We start from the raw sequence: 14,978 nt of genomic DNA, 5'->3' as shown, positions 1-14,978 counted from the left end.
TGGACTCGACTGTGTAAGTTGGTACATCATAAACAACGGGAGAACCTTGGCCTCTGCTCTGTCGCCCATAGGAGGGTTGTGTTGAGGAGCGTTCTAATGATAATTGGTTTTTGGGGAAAGGAAATGACCCAGTATCTGTCTCATATATTGTTGGACACTTGAGCCGCGCCGTGAGGGAAGGGATAAAGGAGAGAGTGCAAGAAGAAAGGAAGGAAGAGGTGCCGTAGTGGAGGGCTCCGGAATAATTTAGACCACCTGGGGATCTTTAACGTGCACTGACATCGCACAGCACACAGGCGCCTTAGCGTTTTGCCTTCGTAAAAACGCAGCCGCCATGGTCGAGTTCGAACCAGGGAACCGAGGAGCGTTCCATAACTGTCTTTTTGGGAGATGCACGACAACACGTCGCATTTCGTCATAGGCAATCTTGCCTTGCCCGTAACTGGACGGTGCAAAACATTATTTAAAAAAAAAGGTATCTTGTACTTTGCTATCGGCTGTTTTGACAATGAAACACTTCGTGACCATTCGTCAAACAAAACGACCGTCATCAGAATGATTCTACGACCTGCAAGGGAAAGAGAAAAACATGTTGAAAGGCCGCCTTATGTTCATTTTTTTAGCGTTCAGTAAAGTTCTAGAACCTGGATGTCAGGTTCTTTTGCTAAGCATAGCTGTGCGTATTATGAAGTAGGCGCAGCTAGCCCTCAGTTAAAGGCCAACTGCAACGAAACTTTGCTTCGGCTGGAATGCCTCATAATATGCTATGTACGTCGTTCAGCTAACCATGACAAAGTTCTAGGCTTCTTAGATAGCCAGTTCTGTTGTTATAGGCGTTTAAAAAGCTTTACGGCAGACGACGCGTGCACCTGGTGGCGTATCGCGTAGTTAGGCAAATTACAGCTCATGACCTAGGTATTGACCACAGAGAACCTTCTTCAAGCATGACCCTTGGGGAATGAACGGATTACGGATGGTGTGGATTGAAAAGTTGGTGGCTGAAATGCTGTTTATAGTCCTCCTGAGGTACTGTGAAAAAATATTACAAAATTTGAGCCGAGATTACCATACCGAAACGCCGTTTGGCCGTCGGCGGCATGAGTGCGCACGCCGCACACGAACGCCCACGCTGCATTGGTTTCCGAACTTCGGAAAACGGTGTACGTTGGGGGGCATATGGCTGTTTCTTTTCTTCCACGTGGCGTTCCGATGAGATCCTGGCCTGAATTAGCTAAAATGAATTAAAAGTACGCATCATCTGTCGGGGTTATGGTCAGAAAAGAGGGTTTTCGCAAAACTTTCACTCGCAGTGCTTCTCCTCCTCGGTGACAGGAGCACGGCAGCAGACGCCCTGAAACAAGTGGTGATCTCCGCTCGCGTGCATTCATTCGCAGCGCTGTAAATTCTTACGATTGGTGTTCGCGTCCATAACAGTGCACGTTTGAAGCACGTACCAGCTCGCTGTGGTTTATGCGGGAAGCACTACGGGGCCGATCACTACGGGGCCGAGCAACACCCCCATGGGCTGAGTGTTCTGTTTCTACGTCATTTCTGGCATTTTATAATGGCATCCCTGTTTCGAGTTTTGAAAATTGCGATTTTGCCCCGCCGCGGTGGCTCAGTGGTTAGGGCGCTCGACTACTGATCCGGAGTTCCCGGGTTCGAACCCGACCGCGGCGGCTGCGTTTTTATGGAGGAAAAACGCCAAGGCGCCCGTGTGCTGTGCGATGTCAGTGCACGTTAAAGATCCCCAGGTGGTCGAAATTATTCCGGAGCCCTCCACTACGGCACCTATTCTTCCTTTCTTCTATCACTTCCTCCTTTATCCCTTCCCTTACGGCGCGGTTCAGGTGTCCAAAGATATATGAGACAGATACTGCGCCATTTCCTTTCCCCAAAAAACCAATTATTATTATTAAAATTGCGATTTTCGCGAGCGATTCCTGACGCATTCACTTTCTTACAGATGCCTTCTCCTCCTTTTACGTCGATATCTTGACATAGGACAAGAAATACCTGTTATTACAGGACGATTATTTTTGTTGCAGTAGGCCTTTAAACTTTCGGAACACTTTCCGCACTCGTAAGAAATCTGAATGTGCTTCCGTCTATCTTTCTCGACTTGCACTTTGCCTTCCGATTTGCTCAAACCGAGAGTTGCTCAAACTTGGAGATGTCCGCACCACGCAACGCTGCGAGGGGAGGTACGCACGTAATTTGGCCTGCTGGCTCCCGCTTTCTAAGGTACAATTTCTGCACACTGGCGAAAGCACATGCTGGAAGCCTACGTGAATAAGTACAGCTTATTGCGTTACGTAGATTATTTACTCCTATTTGTTCACATATCTTCTTCCACTGGCTATTTATTCAAAGGAGGAGGCTCCGCTTGCCAACATAGTTATTTTGTTTACTCATTTATCATCTGAAAAGTGGTTCCCTGGAACCCTCGAACCGCTGCTTTGTTATTTCGCTGCTTTAAAAGTCACTCCGAGGCTGTTCTACAGAACCATGGTTTTATGATTTCAGATTTTCACTCTGGATTGTTTCATAATTAGTACACACTGTGAGCTGTTTCAGAATTCATCACACTCAAGTTCGTAGCTTAAAGTCATTTCTGCAAGATTAGTAAATAAATAAGATATTACTGTTATATTGAGTGCTTTCAACAGCGTCGATGAAAAACTTTTCCAGAAAAAAGAGCTCTTGAGACAGTTAACATCCGTCTGAGGTGGAGAAGCGTACCCTTTGGCATCCGCTGGTGAAAGAGAGTCACTAAAGGACAGCCGTGTACGCGTCTTAAAGTAGCCTGTTGAAACTCCAACGCTCCTAACGTGATTACTGGCTGGTTTCAGGTGGCTTGGGGCACAAATGTAGTCGAACTGTGCGTGTTCGTACGGGGTACCTTTGGTTGTCAGCATGTGTATATGCTGACTTAACGTACTTAGCAAGGCAATCTGACATGGTTTTAAAGAATCTATGAGTGTGGCATTGATGGATTCAAATAGAGCTTATGTTGTCGACGAGAGAGTAAAAGAAGATAAGCTTCACTACGATAATTTCTTGCCTTCTATTAAGCTTGATGGTCTGCGGAAAACACAGCCACAATTGGCGCCCTCGTTGGTTCCCGCGCCCATTGGACTCTAAACATCTCGAGCAACAATGCGCTAGTGCTCTCATATTTCCAGCGAATTACATGTCGGCCACAGGCGGCCATTATATGTGATTTTTCCCCCAAAATATACAAACATGTCGCGCTCTTAATTGTCTGGCAAAGAGTTATACAAGCGACGCCTTTCAAGCAGGGTCGTTTCATATCCTGCGTGCGGGGAAGTAATAGCAAAATGTTGATTTCCTGTTGTCAATGTTGGCAACCTGCGTGGCGCGCCGCAAGGTATAAACTTAGCCGTACGCTTCCTTTGAACCACGCCCTCTACATGGTCACCTTACACCCGTTACATCACATAAATAACGCGGCTACAGCTTGCAAAGAGTTTATCCTATAGTGCAAGTGTCCTATCCACCGGATCTTGCTGCAGTTCCTTCGACTTCCTGGCGTATATCTACATGTGTAAATCATTTACGCCACAAGGCACACTTTTTGCAATAAAAAACGGAGCTAATGAAAGCACACATTTAGAGAAAAAACGGGTCGTTTATTGCTGTTTTCTAAAATATGAGCGATAGTTTCGGTTACATGTTCAAAAGTATGTTCTGTTCGGTCTGCAAGCATTTTGGGAACCAAAAACACCAAACTTCTGCGGAAATCTCAAAGGTGAAGCAAAAGAGACGTGTTATTATGTATTTTACTGCTACACGACAATTTCACTGAATTTTTGGTTCAATCTACACTGTCACATGCATAATTGTTAGCACTACGGGCACCAGCTAATAATGTCGCTAACGATCTTCACCACGTGCTAAGAAACGGAAAACGAAGGCTACTCCCGGCTGATGCTGGGTCGTATTTCAGTCACCGCCGGGAGCAGAAACCGACTTCTTCCGCGAAATATTAACAATCTTCACCGCGTGCTAACAAACGGAAAACGAAGGCTACTCCCGGCTGATGCTGGGTCGTATTTCAGTCACCGCCGGAAGCAGAAACCGAGTTCTTCCGCGAAATATTTGGCCGAAAATAAATAATTTCGTATTGTCAGTATTTGTTAACTTTTGCTTCAAAAGCCGAACTTCAGTCGAAGATGTTCTCGTTCAAAGCATAATTTTCTAGCTTTAAAGGGATGGAAACACCAAATTGTTGGTGGGCGTGTTCTTTGTTTCAAACGTTGCGTATTGCTCAACGACGCGTGATACACGCTCCGCAATTCGTATCTGTGCGGTAAATATTTTATTATTGCATTCCTTATAGTGACCGAATTCGATTTCGGTTTCTGGGCGCCGGGATGTGTTGTGACGTCACTATCATAGAGGAGAAGGAACCCTGGTCACATGGGCCCCAAAAGTTGTTACGCACGTATTGCCGCGTCGTCTGCTCTCTTGGCTCTCGTACACGTGCTGTGCATAGCAGCGCCTTTCCAAATCATGTGCCGGCAAACTTGGCCGGTAGTGCGATATGCTGAGAAGAACCAAGCGAGCGAGGGACGACACCGAGTCCTGAAACCAAGCTTCTCGCTTGAACCGATCTCAGTCGGTATACCGCGAATGCCAGCGTGGTTTCTGCGTTGTATTTCGCTTTGCCACGCCGACGCCGATGCTCGGCGGACGTCTGTGTCGGCAGCCTGTAGCTGACCGTGCTCACACTACAGCGACACGATGCCACACTTTTCCTACCGACCAGTACCCGTACTTGTTTTCACCTCGCTCTGCGAGGCTGCTCAGGTTTCCGTGGCTGCTGATTGCGATATCTGCTGCTTGCTTATCAAACATTCCATGTGTTCGCTAAATGAATGTTTCCAGACAATTGTACAGAATTCAGAATTTACCGCATGGGTACGTAAGTCACCCCAAGATTGCGCCTATGACGACGACTGCATCTCGGCGCTACTTTTGTTTACATATCTGCATCTGTATACAGGCAGCAATTGCGCGTTAGTTCTCAAGAACTGCAAGCTGCGTTCTACTTAGGTTACACAAGCTCTTCTCTTTTGCGCAGCTTGTGCGTTTACTTTGCAAGTGCGATAAATTTGCAAGAATCACCGAAGAATTTCAGCGCCAGGAAGGGGAACACTTTATAGCCAGGTTTTTGACACCGCGTAGAACCGGCGCTTCTAACTCACTTTAACTGCTTTTTCCGATGAGTACAGCACTTGAATTTCAATTGATTTATCTAGAGGTATTTTCGGCGCCCATTTGCGATAAGTAAAATGCCTTAATTTGTTGGGCTCAAGCGACCCCAACGACTGCTAGCGGCCGCCGCGGGCGCCTGCAGCATTGGTCGACAGACTGGGTCACACCGCCTAGCAGCGGCGCTTCCGCTCGAGGTATTTGCTTCCTAAGATGTAAGGAATCCTCGATTTCAGTGTACTGTTGTCAAAACTACGCTCGATGATCATTTGTATTCGCTAAAACTTGTGAACTCGCTCTCCACAATCGCCGACATTGCACATACGAACCCGGTGGACTCGCTAGGCCTATTCGTACTGCAGCCGAGCCGAAGGGTGAACATATGAAATGTAGTCGCTCGTTTTGCTTATTCGTTGTACGGAAAAGGTATAAACAAGATCAACTGTAGCATAGGCCTTCAATGCTTTTCTGGTCACGAAACTTCTCCGTAACGCTATGGGAGAGCTTCATATGTTGACCGCGCTTTCCACGAGGCGGCGCTATTAGCCCGGAGGGGGCAACGACGCGAGCAAGCGAGCGCCTGTGTAGCACCGAGACAACACGCAGATTGCCAAGGCTGTGGTGTGAGAGCTAGTATTTTTTGTGCTGATTTTCGTAAACAACTGCAGCGCATGTTACACGCTCACCTGCGATGCCGAAGACTTGCTGCGTGACGGGTTGCTGCTCCGGCTACAGAGGTACGCAAGAAAAGGTCTCGCTCTTCTGTTTGCCCAGCGACGACTAGCAGCGTGAAATATGGAAGCGGGCGATGCAACGACAAGAAAGGGGTGGATTTAGCTTCGACTCCAAGCATCTCCGCGTCTGCGAGGAGCATTTTGACCCCACGGATATTATTCGAACTGACGAATTTGTGGTCAGCGGAGAAGCAGTGTCGCTGCAACGCGAGAAGTTGAAACTCAGTCCCGGCGCCGTTCCACGGATATTCGAAGGCCTGCCAGCGTACATAAACAAGCCGAAGCCAAGATCTCGCACGATCTCGACGCTCAGAGACAGTTCTGCTCGACGATATTCTTGTGGAGCCAGATGACTGCGGAGAGCATTCTCGTGCACCTGATGATGAATTGTCTACGAAAGACTACATCCTGGACTACTTTGCAGGCTACGTAGCAAAAACTTTCTCTTCAATGTCATGCTGCAGCGGTGTGGAAACATTGAAGAGCCAAAACGGGGACCAACGGCCCTAATACAAGCCAAATCAAAAGGCTTTCTGCAAGTGGCATCAAGCCGGCTGCTAAGCCTCTTGCAAATTGTTGAATGTCATGTGGAGGATTTGACTGTCAACGCAGTTGCATGTGCTGATGTATATGCAAGCATTATTGAGGAAGTTCTCGTCGGCAACATCCGTACTGCCTTGCCTGGTATTAGCTGTGCATCACATTGCGTAACCACCACTGCATAGGTTGTTCACTTTTTCCTGAGGTATCGTTTACATTTTTACTCGAGAAAAAAACAACAAGCAAACTCTGGCAAAAAAGCAGTCTACATGCCCAGCAGGTGGTGGCAGGAAGCCTCGGCAGTAGCGCACTCTTACAGTCTTGAGACTTGCAAGCATTGCTGCCATCTTAAATTTGTTTTCTGGCTTTTCTAAATCCATTGTAGGTGTCTCCCAGGAGAATTTTTGTTATTCTGTGTGGTCTGATGTGAAAAAATGCATAGTTGTGTCTTCATTTTTTTTCATTTTTGTATTTTATAGCTTTTGTGTAATGATGCAGGATGTGTGTTTCTCAGGAATTTGTATGCTTTTTTATTTTGCCTTTTTTACGGGAACCATAAGCATCTGGGTCGTTATGTTGTTCTTTAGTATCAAATATACGTTTTGCTATTTTATTGTGAGCACATTGCTACGTAACAACGCACTGTGTGTGTTTCTTAGTATGTTTTATATTTCACCTCATTATCTCATATATATATGATCATGCCTATCTGTGACACTGGTAGACAAGTGTACTTGTTCGTTTGCTTATGGCTTTTTTGTGCATGTTGCTCCATGCGTCTTATCACTGCACACTTTTTTTGTTTATTGCGAGACCACTCACAGCTTTTTTCTAAGTTTGGTGGCACGCAGCCAGCAAGTGAGCACTGAACAATAAATTTCATTATTTCCTTGCACTCGCCAGCGTCTTCGTCGTCGCAGCGTGACAAACCATAAATAAATGGCTTATGCAGCACGAGTCTTCAGAAGCTGGCTTTGCCACCGCCGAAAGTGTCAGCAAGAACTTGTCAGATAGCGCTATCAAACTGCCGGTGCTTTCGTCATGTGATAGCTTCTGCAGCGCGCACTCCGGTTCTTCAAATGACGCCATAACGCCTGATTTTCAGCATCAGCGAGCTTGCAGTATTTGTTACAAGGTAAGCGCCAGTCATAAGCGTTCGTCAATAGTTTTATGAACTTCGACGAAATCAAGGACTCGGCCGGCACAGCCGCAACGCAAACCGCTACGCTAGATCGTTCATGGTGACAAAAATCGCTGTTCCATAACAATCGGCAAGAAAAGCGCGTTGATCAGAAAGCGGCTGCTAGCCAGTTTACTAGCGGCCGCCGTCCATCGCGGTTTTCAGTGTCTCGATGTTGCAGCCAAGCTTTCAGGTAATAACCGGTAAATGCTAGTAGCGTCCATACTGCAGTAAACACAGATATCAAAATGCAAATGAGCCTAATAAAAAAAGTGAGCCTGCTGGCCTCAAAACAGCCACTGCGAATAGGGCGCGCGGCCGATTCGTGCCCCTCCTCCAACAGCTGTGCCACTAGCGGTAAGCGCTGTCCCTATATGAAACTTTGGCCGGAGTTTCACGACTAGTAAAAGCATTGAAGGACTCTGACTGCAGTCATCGTCTCATCGAAGGGAAGGTTTCGCTCGGCCGCCGATATATGGTGCCGGCTGGAGCGTCAGCAACGGCATACGTATATGCCGATCAGCACGCCCACCGCCGAATGGTCGACGCAGCTCCTCGCCGATGTCGCGCGTCGCCGTTCCTAGTACATCACGGTACTGTGCTGTGATGTCACTACTATTCACTGATATGGTTCCACAGATATACGTCACCAACTACAACGCTAGCGATGGGTCTAGACTGTAAGAAAGAGCATTTAGGGACTTTTTGGAGCTTAAGTAAAATATATTTTAAGCGTTTGTTGCATCCAATAGTTCACTGCGGGTGACCTTACATAGAGAAGAAGCCCATAACAAGCTTACTGTAGCCCCAAAATTTATTGTCTCAACCCCTTTAAAAACCACAGATTATTTTTGGTCCCAACAAACATTCTGCAAAAAAACTTTCAGCGATATTTTAGAAGTGAAGCACTCAGGGAATGTATTTTTATTTTCTTTATTCACAACAGGTTCAATCACTTGGTTAAAAACGTAACGTTCATCACTCTGCGCATTTGGCGGTTTCGCTTGTGGCGGTGCACACCACGTTGTTGTCCATGCGTCTCACACAGTAGACAAGAAGAACTGCACGAATGAGGCGACTTCATTGACCACCTGGAAGGCGGCAACTTATGTCCCGCTGAAAAATATTTTTCAGCGCCTGCTTATTGCCTTTGCTCTAAAGACAAAATCAAGGAAATCTCTCACCTGCGACGACTGAAATTAAGTGGCGGCTGGATTCTGCATTCTTACATTTCAATCGTATCGCGACTTCTAGCCATACGCTTCAGAAACACAGATTCCTTTTTCTTTCAGCACTGAGACTAAAAGACGTCACGATTCGAATCAATCTTCCCTGAAAGAGCTATGTTCTGAAATAGTGTGAAGCATTTAAGTGAACTAAAAGACCTCGCCCCTTAAGAAAGTACCAAAGGTACGGTCACGTATTTTTGATGGTGAACAGCGCAGCTCTTAAGCTATGGGTCTGCACAGACGTTTGTATCAAGCTGGAGTGGCGTAGTTCTGATCCGGCACACGTCGTAACCCGGCAGTAGCTTGTCACAAACTTCTTGTCCTTGTAATCGGAGCAAACACCTTAGACCTGCTTCAGCAAAAGCCGAGGGATAGCGCACAGGTTTCGTGTCCATTAGTCCGTGGCGATGCAAGCGGGCGGTGTTGATCGGGCGTGGTGTACGTTAGCTGGCGAACTCGAAGCGTCGTATCTGAGGCCTCCGTAAGCTGCCGGACGAGGCACATCTGTCGCCCGCCAGGCTGTCACCCGATTGGCTCGAGTTGCTGCCGTACTGCTCAGCGTACTTGTCCTGTGGCAGGACCGAGTGGCTGATCCGGCCATCTGCAAATGACAATCAAATACCGAGCTAGAAAAAAATAATTTTATTCACCTCATGAAAGTGGCAGGAATCGTTAGCCGGAAATTTAATTGAGATTTTTATTGCTTTGAAGTCGTTCTGCTTTCTATTCAGTAAGTAATTCTACGGATTTGTCTGAAAATGTACATTTACCAGCACCATTCTGCTAACTTGATGTTTCTTTACTTGTAAGCTGAGTGCAAGTGGCATAACTCCTTTGTTCTCGTGCATGTAACTCGCATCAACGTGCCATATTTTCTCAGTGGGCTGTAGTGATCAAATCGGTGTATGCCACAAGAACATCAGTTGGACTGTGTAAATACGGCCGCTTGTAGCCGCAAGGCAAGCGTATGATTCGAGGTGTCGCAACTTTTTTTATTTTTGTGCGGCAGTGGCTCCGCATGTGCACGGGAATGCATGCCTTTCGTGGATCAGCACGGCAGCTGCTTCTACACGCCGTATTAGCGCAGTTTAGCAGCCTCTTCCTTCCGAAGCTGTCAAGACTCTGCTGTGCCCGCGGCACTTCATAACCTTTTCGTTGATACCCAAAAGCGCGATGGCCACGCATGAACGTGGTCTGTGAACCTACGACTCTTATTGTTCGATAAGCATGGTGTCATTTCTAGGTCTTGAAGCAAATTCCGACTAATTGCATCTTAGAAAAGGGACATTAAGATAGCGTTCGCAGGTTTTCATTTCACTTTAGTGAAAATACTTCAGCTGTGTAACCCGAACCTCTAGAGGTTCTTGTAACTGCTGCCACCCGTAGCCGCTTTTCTTTAAGGAGCTTGTGCTTGGTGGGCGAGTCCATGCAGACTGAGATGCGTCATCACGTGTTCACCTTGTTAGACGGTTAGCCGCGCCGACCATGGTTTGTAGTCTCCGACATGTGGTCGTTTTACTATTGCAAGTATCTATAAACGTGCAATCTTGAGTTAATTTCAATACATGAAAACAAACGGCGAGGAATGGTTAGGGCTGTAAGAAGACTTACGTTTCGGCATCCGAACGGAAGCCGAAACATCCGCCTTCTTTTCACGCATGGCATTCGTCAGCGTTTTCTTTTTGTTATTTTGAACTTACATGAGCGCTTCTCACTTTCAGTTCATCAAGCCTTCGGTATCTTTATTAAACGATGTGTGCCAATTCATCCCAGATAAGATACACCTTCCAAAGACATTACTGACTCAGTGCCGCGTCACTTTCCCGTAGCGCCTACTTTCGACGCTGGTGACAAAGCGAGTACATTTATTGACATGCATGCTAGACTGCTCGTCGAGACATGTGGCGCTACTGCTTAGTTAAGAAGCCTAAACGCGCCGTAAGAGCAGCGGTCCATGCAGCCGGAACTTGTATACACAACGTTCGCTACCGAAACTACAAAACATTTATTTTGTTGCTTATATTGGTGCTGTTTGCTATTAATATTCATACTATTTTTTGTCACTAAGCAAGACAGCGAAAAGCGATGATTGCTCATAAGGTACGCCAGAATTTAAGACATCCACACTCTCGTGAGGCATATTTCCGTGTTCACAAGCTAACGAGAGCATCCGTAGAAATAAATTTATTGCAGCTATACTTCCTAACAGGTCACTAATCGCGTAGGTATTCATGCTTGCTTGAAAAGAAACAGCTTATTCAAGCATCTCAACCATATCCTGCCATAATTGGCCTGTATCCTCGCATTTTTTTTCTCCAGCAAGACTGAACGCCTTCCATGATTTCTCCATTTTCTGCTAAACGAAACATAATTACCGCCTCCTTTTCTATGTATCCTCCAGCGCATTCCATTTTCCCAGCGACATTCCTAACGCATCAAATGCTCCTCCTAATTCGCAGAGCGTCAAAGGAGGAGGCCTGCTACCAATTCAATTCTATGCAGAAAGCTTCACTTAGAGAGGATAGGAGAAGCAACCTTTCTCCGTATGAAGCCTGTCGGAGCGGAGCGACCGTAACGGGGCATTCCCCGGGGGCTTCCGCGGGGACGGGACGATCATTCGCCGTTCGCCAAACGACTACGAGGGAAGGGAACAGGGGGAAGAGGGGCACCGGAGAAGGGCGCGAGGGAGAGAAAGGCACTTTGGCCAGGGATAAACGGACGCTGCACTCACCGGCGGCACAGACGGATGCCCTCACGTTGGACAGGGTCGCCCGAGGAGTTATTGGGCAGCTGGTCTGAAAAGACGGCCGACATGCATCGCAATTAGAAGCTGCGCGTGCACGGTGTCCCGACGAGAGCCGTCTCTGTGGGCGTCGCCTTTCTGCCCCTTCCACCCTATCCCTCCTTCTTCCCTGCCCTGACAACCATACTTCGGTCTCTCTGAACAAGCTGGGACGTTTTGTCGCGCGGCAGAATTAGAGCTTTCCCGGAGCTGGAAGATAGTGATGACGAGAGGGGAGGCGCTGGTCGACTGCATGGACATTGGCTTAATTACCCATCGCGCCTGGTGCTGCGTGGGAGGCTGCAACACACAGCCAGAAATGCTGTTTCTCCATAGCGCGACACTTTATACGGGTTTTGAGTACCCCCTCCTCCTCCCCTCCAGCAGAAATAACAAATGAAGCCGCACACCACTGAGTACGAAGGATTGTTCGAAGATGTTTTTTTTCTTTCTACCGCTTAGTTGAGCGATAGGAGTTTGGTATTGGCACCACACGGGAAGACGTGGAAGATAAATGTAACGCTAGTTGTTCATCCTGATATGAAATATGCACGAGACACAACAATCGCTCTTGGAATGCATCCAAAACCGCAATAGACGCGGAGACCAAGGCTGTAGAGCAACTGAGCACACCACTGATCCTTACATTAACCCTTCAGAAAGTTTTTGTGTCCGACTCGGAACACGTTAATGAAGAAGAACATTACGTCAACGTTTTTTTTTACTGTAATGATATGACGCTTCTAATTAACGACTTTGCCGGATTAGGCACAATTTAGAGAAATAAGAAGTTTTGCTACAGTGGCGCCCTCTTCTCGGGCCTTCTCATGAAGGAGATGTAGTGAGCATTTTAATCTTCTATAGATACGAACCTGGCGTGCTTTCTTTTGTTGAATGAATGCTGCGTGAATAGAAGTCTATGTTGTGGTGTTCCTGTATTATCAGTCAAAATGGTCGTATCCCAGCTAATATGTTAATTTTGACTTTAATTTTCGGCATCAGAAACAAACTCTCAAAACACAACGTCTATCTATGAGTACCTGATTTGATTTTTAACTGAGAAGATTTGAAGAACCTCCACTACAGGACCTCTTTCTTCTTTTTTGTCTTTTAGCCCCTCCTTTATCCCTCCCTTTACGGCGCGTTTCAGGTGCCCGCCGATATGTGAGACCATTTCAGCGCCATTTCCTTTCTCCAAAAGCCAATTATTAATTTTCAGCTGAGTAGATTTAGCCGGTGATTGAGTTCACGCTAGAGTTAATAATCTGGAGGCACGAGATTGTTGCTGACCGTTTGCGGGCATGTTGATTAAAGCATTTTAAAGCATGCTGCTCAGGAGATATATTTCCTAAACCATGATTCCTTAATTTTTTTTTGTGGCTTCCACGCTAGCAGCAGAACCTTGGCGCATCTGATGCCGGTAATCAATATTTTCGTGTGTTACTCTCTGCAGAGGAATTTAGCATAAATGAACTCTTTTCATAAGCTTGCACTAGGGTGCATAAGAAGTGCAAATCCTCAGAAACAATATATCGAATGCATGCAAGAACTGTACCCAGAGAAACAAAATAACAACCTGTCTCTTAAAATACAACTCTTCGGCCGCCGAAAATGCGCGTAGACCAATGAGCAGCTCACCAGCGTCAGTGAGAGAGGCGTTGGTGGCGCCCCCGTCGTGAACTGCTCCGACGTTGATTTCCGGCTGACCGGCTGCGGATGCTCGCAGTAGGTTGTTTCCGCCTCAGCATACGCGTCGCACCTTTGCTGGTCTCTTAGTTGCTCTGCGAAGGTTTAGTCCCAACAGATGCAAAAGTACCTCAATATCAGTACTAACTGTCCCTGCCGGTGAGAAAGCTTCCGACGTCGAAAAGTAAGCTAAATGCCATTTATGGTTGGATATAAGAATAGAGAAATTCTAGTTAGTCATGGAACAGAAAAAAAAAAAAACGTGCTTTTGGTTGTGACTTCTGATGTTCAATTCGTGAATGCTTTTTAGGTCCTTTCTGTTTGTTGTCATGCAAAGAGATTTTTTTTAACTCACTGTCGTTCTTGGAGGCTACAGGGACAGGCTTCTGGGCTGGTGAGGCATAGTACGAGGAACGTGACAGCGTGTCCTTGAGGGTTCCTTGCTTCTGGCTGAACTCCGACAGGATCACTGCATCGTCCAGGTACAACTTCCTCGGATGCGGACCTCCTGATGACCCGACAAAAGAGAGTAGGTGTGCTTTGTTTTCAGCACAAATGTTGAGCCGTTGTCTTTGTCATGCCACGTTGTGCACCTTTTGAAATTATTTTCTGGTACTTATCAAGTCAAACGTATATACATTCCTGAGCTTCTTGGAGTAAAAATCCGCCACAAGATAGTCAGCGCTCGTGGTGTCTCCTCCCTTGCTTCAAGTCATTTCTGCTGTTTCTATCTAGTTTGTTTTGATTTAGACTGCAATTGAAGAGCAGCATGACTTCCTTTCAACTGAACATCTCCTTCCCATAGTACTCGACAGAGGGCCTTAGAATGCTCCTGCACGTCCACTCTTTGAGGTGATGGGGCATAAGCGTAAGGCTTTATAGAAGGTAAAAAAAATCAGATATTCTAACTTTACCGGCTATTTGTTTGGAAATGTTTATTGAAACTCGCTGCTCGCAAAAATGTCATGTTCCGGATAAGAACCAACCACATGCGCTTCATGATGAGCATGGAGTTAAGTGCTGATCACAGCGCAGATGAGTAACTGCTCACAGAGACACCCACAATTCTGCTATAAACAGGCTACACGTGACAACAAAGACATTACATTAAAATAGCAATGTGTTAACGTCTTTTCTAGAATTTTACAGCGCATGCCTCTTAGTCAAAGCTTCCAGATCAAAACGGGTTCGTCGTCATTTTTTTCCAAAAAGTGTCTGCGGTGCACACCTCGCAGAGCGTAGGTAAAAGCGAAGCAGATAGCATCGAGTCAGGAAAGGGTGAGAGGCGGCGCAGGTAAGCGAATGAACAAAGCAGGAGAGGCCGTTAAGTGAAAGAACGGGGCGTAATATTGCGAAGTGAGTGAGTCACGGCTCTGGAGGGCGCAAAGCCACGCAATAGAAGCGATGACGGCTGGCTCTGACAGCCAGTCTTGGCGCGGCGCTTGGCGGACCAGCACGGGCACAAGGTAGGCTAATGTATGCTGTTGCTGCTACTGATGATGGTGATAAGAGTGAATTTTCATGGCGCAAGGATATCTGCGGCCAATGAGCGCCATGACACAAGGTATATTCGTTGGCTCAAGGTGGTG

At 46.7% G+C, this 14,978-nt stretch overlaps 1 protein-coding gene across 1 annotated transcript in view; it reads right to left on the bottom strand.

Annotated features, from left to right (window-relative positions):
- Positions 1–8,626: 8,626 nt before the first annotated feature.
- Positions 8,627–14,978, bottom strand: part of LOC144128643 (cell adhesion molecule Dscam1-like) — a 160,387-nt gene continuing 154,035 nt past the window's right edge. The window contains exons 23-26 of the mRNA XM_077662192.1: positions 13,745–13,897; positions 13,342–13,484; positions 11,653–11,716; positions 8,627–9,522 (exon numbers count right to left, since the gene is read on the bottom strand). Of these exons, the coding sequence (XP_077518318.1) occupies positions 9,365–9,522; positions 11,653–11,716; positions 13,342–13,484; positions 13,745–13,897 (518 nt within the window). The 3' untranslated portion in view covers positions 8,627–9,364. The remainder of the gene's footprint in view (positions 9,523–11,652; positions 11,717–13,341; positions 13,485–13,744; positions 13,898–14,978) is intronic.

Source organism: Amblyomma americanum, chromosome 4 (assembly GCF_052857255.1).
Source record: "Amblyomma americanum isolate KBUSLIRL-KWMA chromosome 4, ASM5285725v1, whole genome shotgun sequence".
NCBI lineage: Eukaryota > Metazoa > Arthropoda > Arachnida > Ixodida > Ixodidae > Amblyomma > Amblyomma americanum.
The sequence above is the reverse complement of the archived record's forward strand: the minus strand, read 5'-3'. Positions and strand labels throughout refer to the sequence as shown.